We start from the raw sequence: 11,208 nt of genomic DNA on the forward strand, positions 1-11,208 counted from the left end.
TAGACCATATTTGCTTAGTTTACATATGACAATTTCACAGGAGACAGCGTTAAAAGTATTACTAAAGTTGAAGTACTTCATATCTACTGCTTTTCCCTCTCCCATAAACTCTACCTTGCCATCACAGAAATAAATCAGGTGGGTTAGGCATGCCTTGCCCTTGACACATCTGTGAGGACTGTTCTTTATTACCTTCTTATTTTCTACTTACATAGAAGATTCTTAATTATATGCTCCGGTATGATTCAAGTTAGATTGGCTTATCTCTAATTCTCTATGTCCTCCTTGTCTTTTTCCAGTCATCTGGGATCTTACAAACTTACACAAATTCAAACAGATAACAGACAATGGTTCTGTAATTATTTTATCTAATTCCTTATGTGTTCTCAGATGATTATCATTCAACCACATTTTTTGACAATGTACCGGTTGCCTAGGCCAGTGGGAGCCAAATTTTTGGATGGCATGCCGCAGACTAACCCAACCCTCACCCTTAGTGCTAATCACTTTCTACTGCCTGATATGTGGTTCTGCTTTCTGGTTCCTACCTTGTACTCCCCCACCCCGCTGAGCCCCCTGATCTGCTGGTCAACCTTCTTATCCTGTTTTGCCCTATCTGACACTGTACTGCCTGTCCCCTTGCCAATCTGCCACGTGCCACAAACAGAGGCTGTCCCTGCCACCAGTGGCACCCATGCTACAGTTTGGTCATCCCTGGCCTAGGCAATTACTAACTGGTTCTTTCACTATTCTAAGCTTGCTGCTAAACTCTGCCTGCCATTTGATATTTAACGTTTTTCTGAAGGCTGCATTTAAAAAAAAAACGATTAAATGGTTGGCTTTCTTTATCCATCATTCTCCGTATTCAGTAAGGGACTGACACTCTCCTTTATTTTCTCCTTTCTATAAACCTATTTATAGAATGCTTTGTTTGCTGCCCTTGCAATCTGTATCTTAAATTGTACTTTTGTCTTCCTGTTTTGTTCCTACATGCCTGTATTATATACTTAGGGCTTAGACAGACATTATTTTTGGCACACTAGGGGTACTGTGGAATTTTGTTGTGCTACAAGAACGAAGTGCAACATGTATGGCCACACATGCACAGACCCATGGCTGGAGCATGGCACAGTTGCCACAAAAGCACTTTGTGCTTTTATTTTCCCCACCCCAAAGAAGCCTTTTACTGAAGGAGATAGGCTCACTGACAGGCAACAGGCGATGAGGCTGTATGCCTAGTTAAATGTGCTAAATTAAAGAGCCAACTACTTCCAGAAACTTTATACCAGTCAGGTAGTTACAAACCATGATTAAGTCATCTCCTTCACTTTCTTTTGGATAAGTTTAATAGACTGAACTTGGTAAGTCTCATGGCAAAGGAGGGTGTCCAGATATGTATTCATTCTTGTAGTTCATTTATAAGCACATTCCAAATTGTTATCAACCTTTTAAAAAGAAATGAACAACTCTCTTCATAAAAATCACACTGTTGAGAAGCTGAATAACCCAAACACATTTTTAACATGTACAAAAGCAACAATACCCTTAAAACAATCCTTTTCTCAAGTCCATAGAATCCTGTAATTGTTACTTTACTAAGAAACAATTAGCAAAGTTAGAATGCCTATTCTAATAGGTATAGATAGAGTTTCTTAATGACTATATCAATGGCTTCGTTGGTAATTTAACCACAAGAGATAGCAAGGGAAGGGAGAAGAGAAAGTATGGAAGGAAAAATAAATTCATTTGTATAGATATTACAAACTAGATTTCACCACCCTTGTTCATGGTGAAGAGTATCTTAACCACCAAAAAGTCCTGTTGAAGTCAATGGTAACACTAGAAAAACAGGGTACTACACAAATTATGAGTAGATGGGGCATTGTCTGGTCTCAGATTTGACATAATTAAGAAAAGATACCAGGCTAGCAATTAGAGATGCAAGTCTGAATGAATTAAGCCAAGCTTTAGAAGAACGGTAAAATCCTGGCTTTACTGACACTAATGTAAACACCATTCAAGTCAATGGTGACAGAAATTTACAGATAGATGTGCAAGTCATTCACATAAATGTAGCCTGTGTGACTAGATGACAAGGTCCAGTGAAAGAGCATAGTAAGTGAATAGTTCAGGGACTGGACAAAGAAAGGAGGCATTTCCAACAAACAGAATTACAAGATTGAAGAGACAGGAAGAGAATAATTAGGAACCTAAATTTTCACGAGTAAGCTTCCTCAGAAACCTAAATTGCTCTTGTGCATGCCTCAAGGTATCACTATCCTAGGTTAATGGAACATTTTGCATTTATCTCATATCTAAACATATTTGGGATTTATTAAATAGGTACCCTTTTGCTCTCAGGGCCCAATTCAGTAAGCATGCGCAAAACATGATTAATAAACTCTAACAAAGGCCAACAGCTATGGCCAATTTCATTCAAAAACAGGAAAGGAATACTACCTACCTTTCTCTCTGTCAGCTGCTAGCTAGACCATTTCTTCCAGGAAATGGAAGATCTCAGTTCTACGCCCTCCTCAGCCTGAGTTGGTTCAAACTCATCTCTCTCACAACCAGGTTGGAGAGAGGCTGAAGCTGGGCAAGTGTACAGCCATAAATGCAAGATTAATGAAGCTAGGAACAGGGAGCATTAGAGGCAGCCTAGCCCAATAATGAGGGCATTGCCTTGGGAATAGGGAGATGGGTTTCAGACTGTCATTCAATAAGTATAGTACACATATTTCCATTGAAGAGTCACTGGATGAAATTTGTAAACAGAATTGGCAGCAGGGACCAGAGCCTGCATCTGAAATCAGCGAGTCAAAATCAATCATTAAAATACCTTTATGGATCTGGGGTTTAGCTTTTTGGTCAGTCGAGTCAATGACAACATTTTCTAGTTTCAGCAGCATGGTTTAACCTCACCTCGATATAGATCCAGCATGCAACTTTTAACATTTTTTCCCCACCTCTCTTCCTCCCCCCTCCTTTTATATTTCTAAAATATTCCCTTTTATAAGAGTTCAGATCATGGGAACACACATATTCACTTCTTCCACTGGTGTCTTGAGCTTATAGAGAAAGTTTAAAATCACATTTCTTCTGACCATACCCTTCCTGCATGCCAGTCTAGAAAGAGTTAGTTCAAGTATAAACTCAGCTTCCATGGCAGAAGCCTTAACAGCAGAAAGAAGGTATTTGAGGCCCATGCTATACATAGCACATATATTTTTCAAGATACTAAGGAATATATAGCAGTACCTAAGTCCTAATGACTTTTATTAGTAAACTAAGATAACTAAGTGCTATATATCCAAGTGAAAATGGTTGTATAACATTGGAGCAGCTGCTTTATAGGACTGTAAATGGACCACTGCAGATAAAGGATGATTGCCCAGGAGAAACTGGTGAGTAAAAAGCCCTATATTATTAAGATGGCATTAGGTTGCCTTAGAGATAAGTATCTATAGCCCCAGCCACAAAATAAATGAGAAAAAAGCAGAAAGAAACTGTTGGAACTAATATTATTAATTTGTATAAAATATATGCATTTCAATTAATAAAAATATGAAAATTAATCACTCCAATAAACATAATGCCACTGCTATGTATTTTGCAAGAAATTCTCCTCTCACATATTCACAAATAGCCTTATGAAAACAACTGAGATTCCACTCATATAAAACTGAGAGGAAAGATTGATCCAATTTCAGTAATATTGCAGATGAATAATTAATGCATGTGAATTATGTTAATAATCAAGTAGTAAGGTATAGAGCTTTTCAAATACTAGCCTATTTAATCTGTTTAGTAACTTTCAAGACAAAGTTCTATAAAACCCTAATTTGATAAGGCAGATGAAGAGCTACTCTTTACTAATTTTTTTGTGAACAAGAAATTCACTCTCATGATATGTGGCAACAGTAACATGAAATACAAAAAAGTATGGTATCCAAAATATTCTTCAAAATGGTTTATAATGTTGAATTCACAAAGGGTGCTGCCCTAATGTATAAATCAAAATGTTCTCTCCCTATACTTAATACATTTATGCACATTTAGGAATATAATTCATGACGGTTTATGAAACGAATAAAAGACAGAGCCATGCAACATGCATTTTAATCTATAGTCATGCAGTTTCAAAATATTCCATGGAGGATTGCATAAGATCTGTGTTTTAAGCAAGAAGCAAAATAAAAAAATGCAATGGAAATTGAAATACTAATTAGTATTTCTTATGGATTTATTGGAATTAAATTTGTAATTTCACTTATGCTCAGACCATTGGGTAGTAACTTTGAACCATCCAAGATAATATCCCTAGTCACATGTACACAGAGATATTGATGTATAAATACAGGAATATTTTTAACTCACTGTAATTTAAAATGAATTTAAGATTACAACACCATGGAATAATCAATCATACTGGTTTCTCCACAATTCAGTCTCTAAAACCAGCAACCTGCTATAGCCTGGGATAGAGTAAAAAAAACCCAAACATACAAATAATTAAAAGCAAAAGCAAAAATAAAAGCAGGACCATGCTCTTCACGCACGCACCTGGAGGAACAACTCCAATACCATCATCAACATCATAATCTGAGATGTCACTATCACTGATTCGCTGAGATCCTGCACAACAGTAAGGCAAATAAATATCCTGTATATCTAGATGTATTGTAAAATGTAAAAATATATTTAAATAAAAAATTCACTTACTGCTAAGTGTCAAAAGATTAGTTTAAATTTAAATACTATGAGGTGAGAATCAAACTTCTGTGACTTAGAATGAGGGCATAGTTTGATCTAATGCATCAATTACTATAGTATACAGCTCCTGTAACTGTTCCCTAAAAGTGCCTCTATATAGTTACACACTAGTTGGAATGTATTACTTTTCCTCATCTCAACATACCGGTGAAAGATCATAAAAAGCAGCTTGGAAAATTTATTTCCAATTTGTTCCCTATTTTTTTCATATTCTCAAAATAAAATTTATTTTCAGTTTAAGCATGAGTTACAGCCTACAGATATTTTTATACAGTAGCCACTTCAACCACATTACACAAACCTTGGGAAATGATGATTCTAAGAAATACCCCTTTTTAAAATAATTATTTTCATCTTTAAAGTCACCAAAAGTTATAGGTGTTCAGAAAATAATTAAGTTTTGGCATACTTTTCCTTTAATAGGATTTTCACCTTCCAAAAAATACACTTTTTTCAGACTAACTGTATGCTAAAAACTGCTTACAGGCATTAAGACTACTTCATAAATTATTCCCATATTTAAATGGAAGAGGAGAGCAATGGAATTTAGACCTACTTTGTAGTTTTTTGCTAGAGCTTTCTCCACCATGGACATGTCTCCTGGGCATGAAAGGTGATGGCTGAGGCAGAGGTAGTGAGGATTCATCATGTGTCTGTAGTTTATACCAATGTGGTTCATCATCTAAAAGTGCTGTCTCCAGCTCTATAAGGATCTAGGGGGAAATTTATCAAGCTTAGTCTTAGCTTTAAACTGTGTTGAAACTACAGTATATAGAATTATTTTAATAAAAATAGAGATGTTAGCCTTTTGTTAGATACTTAAAATATGACTACTGTAATTGAAATGTTATTGTATATATCACCTCTCCAAGGAATTCACTCTCTTCTTCTTGTACTCTTGGTTGATCCCATACAGTTATTTCTAGCATTCGTTCTCTAAAATCTCTACGATGTACATGTGAATAGAGAAAAGTTTGGTTCCATTTTGGTTCTAGGCTTTTCTTTACTGTTTTGGTCCTCCTTTTACTTTTATCACTGAAACACAAATATTTCTTGTAAATTATAAAGCAGAAACAAAACACATACTGACATCTAGTTACCACTGCTAACACTGCCTTTGCCCTTTCTTAATTTAAGTGACACTGAACTCATATGTTTAAAAGAGATAGGTTTACTGCACTTCAGAGACCAGGGTCAGACATATGTCCATGGGGCTAATTTTCTGTAGCTTGACACTGATTATAGATACATGTGGTTTTATATGTTTTAGAAAAAGCTGTGAATAACTATTACAACAGTTTTATGGCTCATCTAAATTTTAATAAATTAAAGGAATTAATATAAGTGAAATATTCAGATGTATGACTATGGCATATAAATGTTCAGTTGATACAGCATATATTTTTACTTGTTATATTACCTTCTATCTGGAAGAAAATACATTTTTACATAGGGATTCCTGGGACGGCCATCTACTCTAGGTGGCAGATCTGTTGCTTGTAGAACATTTACTATTAACTGATGACCCACTTTGTCATACCACAGTTTTACCTAAAAAACCCAAGTTACCAGAAATTATTCATGAAAATGAAAGAATGTAAAATTATCTATACTTTACACTATTAGCCAAAACACAAATGTAATTCAGTTTTTTGGGAGAAAGGTCAACGGTTTTATGCAGTTTTCCGAAGAATTTGTGTGTGCATGGACAAAATTTCAGTGTGGTTTATAATAGCAGAAATAATATAATCTCAGATACATAAACTAAACAAATTGATCTCATGCAGTTTGGAAAAATCCATGACAATATTTAATAAAATATTCATATTTCTCCATTGCATTTTTAGGCATTTCTGGCATTTAAATTACTAACTCATTCAACCATGTCTTGTTCAATGGCATGAGGATGGAGGTAGGAGAGGCACAGATACCAATCAGTAATATTTTTGCCATCTCAACTCTGTTTTACTGAAGTGATACTATGCTGTGACTTACATTGGAGCAAATCTACTTTCCTAGTACTATGAAATACCCCTGAGAAGGCTCATTCTGCAGGCCAACCCTTGAAGCAGTTTTGGAATGCATTTAACCTGACTAGTTTAACACATGGATATGTGAACACTATGAAATGCGACTAATTTATTTTTTAAAGGAATCATACTACTTGGATGTTTCTGAATCTGTTTTCTGCCTAGAACTCAGTATGCTAACAGAGTAACTCCAATCCTTTAGAGAGACTGGAATCACATACAAATCAAACTCTATTCATTACATCTCTGTTGGGCACAACTTCAATTAGCATGATAGGGAATTGCATGAGTTAATGTTGACCTATACTGAAATGCATTACTGAACAAAAGAGACATGCCAGCAATACAACTCTTCAAATGTCCCACACTTTTTGCATTAAACAAAAAGAATGGAAGCAAGCTAACGTTTTTCTTTCAACGTATTACCTATATAGTATAATATATCCAGATATATCTCATTATTACCACCAAAAAAATATACTGTATCAGATAAATATTCTCTCTGGATACTAATATACACTTACAGAAAGTTGCCCTGGTAGGACCTGTGGAGCATCTTTCAGAGCTCCAGGACTAGTTGGAGAAATAACAGAAATAGAAGGCCTTTCCATCTTCTGAGATTCAAAAGAACTTGAACCTAAAAGCATGAGAGAAATATGTCAATTTTAGATCTGAGATTTGGTAGCCAATTTTCTTAGATAGTAAAGTTACTTACCTTAGTAACTGGAGATCTTTGTGATGTACTGCCCATAAGCACATTCCACTGTGGGCACGCATGTGACTCTAGCACTCAATCTCAGAGAAATTTTTGCCTTTTTGCATGCACTCTGACTCTGGGCATAAATGGCAGTTCCCTCTCTTCAATTTCCTCTCAGCTGCAGAATCCCAGAATGCAAGGGACAATTCAAGGACTTCTAAGGAAGAGAAGGCAGGATATGGAATGTGCGTGTGGACAAAACATCTTGAAGAACTCCAGTTACTGAGGTAAGTAACTTCTCTTTTTCCTTTGAGTGCTTGTCCATAGGCACATTCTGTTCGCAGTAACACCAAAAAAAAAAAGATGTCTGATTGCTATGAAGGCAGGTCATACTCTTAGGTGAACAACAGTGGGAAGACTGCTTTGCCAAATGCAGCATCTGTTCTGACAGTCTACGTGAAAGTGTAGTGCTTGGCTGAAAGTGTTCATGGACCTTCAAGTGACTGTTTTGCAGATGGCCAGAATGGAGCCATGCAGGAGACCACTGATGCAGCATGGGTTCTGATGGAATGCACGCTAATCATCTTAGTGTTTGCAAGGCATATCTTGATAGTCCTGTACGGATATACAGGCAAAGTCCTTCCCTGAAGAGTATATCAAGCTCTCAGACAAAAAGGTTTGGAAAGACAAATACATGGATCTGGTAACTAAGCTGAAAATCAGTGACTAGCTCAGGAAACTACTTGGAGTGAGTCACAGGAAGAACTTGTCCAGATAGAACAGTATAGGGAGAGAAGTTATTCAAACCATGAAGAATGGTGACAGATAGAGAAGAAAGCAGGGACTTGTTAGGGCTCTGGGTACTAGATTCTGATTCCCCTGAGAAACTGGGTTTCACAAGAGGGAATACTGTAGTCAGAGCCTGCAGGACTTTGGCATCCATGGGCAGGGATCAGGTTTACATTGGCCGGTGATAAGCTGAGATAGCAAGTAAGGGTAGTGCTGATGAACAAGTGCTCTAACTTGCAATCTATGCAATAGTCCAAATTAGTCAAAATAGAGGAAAAGTGGTACCTCATACAAAATCAGAGAGAGAAACTAGACCACTTAGCAAAGCCAGTTTGTCTAGTGCAATTTTTCTATGAATGAGTGCATATAAACAGGCCTACCTCACTGCCCAGAGCCATCCAACATCTAGTCTAATGATATGGATGGTGTGCAGATCCATGTGGAGAAGATGTTGGATCCCTGGAAGATAAGTTCCAGGGCTCATCACTTGTGTGAGGTGCCATGGCCAGGTTAAAGCTAGCAGGATCAGATGAGTGGATTTCCTCCTCACCTTGTGCAGTACTTAAGGATTACATGCATAGGTGGGAAGACATATAAAAGTTTCCCTGATCAAAGGAGAAGAAAGGCATTGGACAATAATGCTGGGCTGAAGCAAAGGGGGAAAGAATCTGACCTTTTTGATAAAATCTGAGAGAAAGAGGTTGATGTCTGCAAAAACGTCCTACAAGAACAGACCTGTTGATTTCACCTATGGCTTACATGTGCACATTGAGACTGCCCACTGAATATTCTGAAGGTAAAGGAAGTGCACCACTGAGAGGTTTGCACCAGTTTCAAAGGATGACTTTCCTCTTTGGATGGTGGGGGAATATCTTGTACCCTCTTGTCTACTGAGACAGAAATCTGTAGTGATATTATTGGTCATAATCTGGACATGACATCCTAAAATGGGATGCAGGCTTTGTATTACCACATTGATCTGAAACTTTGCCTTCTTGGCAAACCCAGAACCTGTACATGGAGATTATTTGTGTGTACTCTTTACCCTCACAAAAAGCTGTTCATCATGTCTTTCAATGATAATGGGAGGCTCACTACAGGTGTTCACTAGGCTGTTTCAGCATGCAGAATGGACCTGATCAGAAGAAAAATGGTTACCTCCATGTTTGGGGAATGTCTTTCAGGAAAAGAAAAAAAACTGAAACAATACCTTCCTGTATCTGAGATGTAGTCTGTAACCTATGATGTAACATGGGTGCAGAAAACCACATGTCCTAGAATAAACAGACAAATGCTAGTAGTTGTTGACAAATTTGCCTCCAGTGTGAGTCTGGAGCTTGGTAAACCTTGTCTGACAGCGAATCTAGACTAGCCTCTACAAATTCTAGTCTCTGAACTGCCTTCAGATTTTGGTTTATTTGGAGATTCAAGGCATGGAACAATCACATGATAGCAAATAAATATCCCATTAATCATGAGAACTGCCTTTCACCATCTAGCTATCTGGGTAAGGATATTATGAGATTCTCTTCCCCTTGAGATGAGCTGCTATCATGCAAGGGAGAAACCAAATGGTAGGAGCTTGTACAAGCAGTGATCCTGGTCTACCACAAATCACAGGTATTTTCTGTGAAAAGGCATGATATTGACAGAAGAGTAGGCATCTTGAAGATCAAGAGATGTGAAGCAGTTTGATAGTTTCAGAGGGGCGATTATGGTGACTAGTATTACCATCTTGAACTTGAGTTTGTGACTGAAGCTTGAGTTCCCTTAAGATGAAGACGAGTTAGCTCTTCCTCTCTTCATTCAGGAAATAATAAATGTAAATCCTCTTTCCCTTATTGAGGTACCTCAAATAAGGCTCCTAGAGCTAGGATGAAAATCTTCTGTCAAAGCACAATCTCATGAGAAACGTCCCTAAAAAGCACAGGGTTAAGAGATTAGAGGCATGCACCACACTGATTTGGCTGGAATAGCTAGCCAGGATAGCACACATGACCACTAGTCTCTGGTGATATTGGTTGATGCTTGCCAGAAGTAGGCCAAGCAGTATCCAAAAGATAAGGGAAAGGATGACAGAATCTCTGATAGTGAGTGGCCTTGTCCCAGTGTAGAGTTGTGATCTTCAGAATTGTAGTCACAGAAATCATTGAGAAGTAGAGCAGGAAGGACCTCCTGAGATCATCTAGTACAACCCCCAGCCTGAAGAAGGATCATCCATATCCAAACCATTCTATACAATCCATAGCAGGGGTCCTACAAGGAAAGTTGAAGTAGCAGCAGCTGGGACCACAACTGAGGACAGAAGGACACCAGTAGAAAATTTTCTAGCAATGGATGGAATGGGGTAGCTGTAGACCACAGAATTGCACAATGTCTTGGGCAACAGGTCTCTGCCAGAGTTCTAGATGCTGAAGCAGAAGTAATTAATGAAGTGCATGTGTTGTGGTAGCTCAGCACCAGAGGGACAACTACCAAATACCTAAGGTGCTTCTCCTTGTCTCTTCACAGCATGAAAGAAGTAGGAACTCTGGATCTGGGTGCCGGGAGTAGAATACTTCTGAATTTCATCAGAAGCCATATAGGGGTGTGAAGTCTTGGAAGTGGACAAGAAAGGAGACGATAAAGAGCATCTCTTCAAGAAATCCTGTGATGGGACCTTCCCCATCAAACTCTCTCTCAGATTGGGTTTACCAGAGGAGCACTTCTCTGCTGCTGATGCTGTTGGGGATTACATGCAGTCAGGTGAGTGTTGAGATTTGGCATCCAAGGCTGACCCAACAGATTTACTGAAAAAGTAAACCAGCGCAAGCTTTGTGGTCCATCCTAGACCATGAAGTGAAGGATTTGCGAGTCCTTAAGTACTTGGCACACTCAAGTAAATGCAAATGCTCCTGTTCAAAGGGCCCTGTTCAGCAG

At 38.0% G+C, this 11,208-nt stretch overlaps 1 protein-coding gene across 1 annotated transcript in view; it reads right to left on the reverse strand.

Annotated features, from left to right (window-relative positions):
* RIMS1 (regulating synaptic membrane exocytosis 1) overlaps positions 1 to 11,208 on the reverse strand; it is a 368,530-nt gene that overhangs the window by 208,583 nt on the left and 148,739 nt on the right. The window contains exons 9-13 of the mRNA XM_025216953.1: positions 7,328 to 7,440; positions 6,194 to 6,324; positions 5,637 to 5,808; positions 5,330 to 5,486; positions 4,564 to 4,635 (exon numbers count right to left, since the gene is read on the reverse strand). Of these exons, the coding sequence (XP_025072738.1) occupies positions 4,564 to 4,635; positions 5,330 to 5,486; positions 5,637 to 5,808; positions 6,194 to 6,324; positions 7,328 to 7,440 (645 nt within the window). The remainder of the gene's footprint in view (positions 1 to 4,563; positions 4,636 to 5,329; positions 5,487 to 5,636; positions 5,809 to 6,193; positions 6,325 to 7,327; positions 7,441 to 11,208) is intronic.

This window comes from Alligator sinensis, unplaced genomic scaffold, assembly GCF_000455745.1.
Source record: "Alligator sinensis unplaced genomic scaffold, ASM45574v1 scaffold499_1, whole genome shotgun sequence".
Classification (NCBI taxonomy): Eukaryota; Metazoa; Chordata; order Crocodylia; family Alligatoridae; genus Alligator; species Alligator sinensis.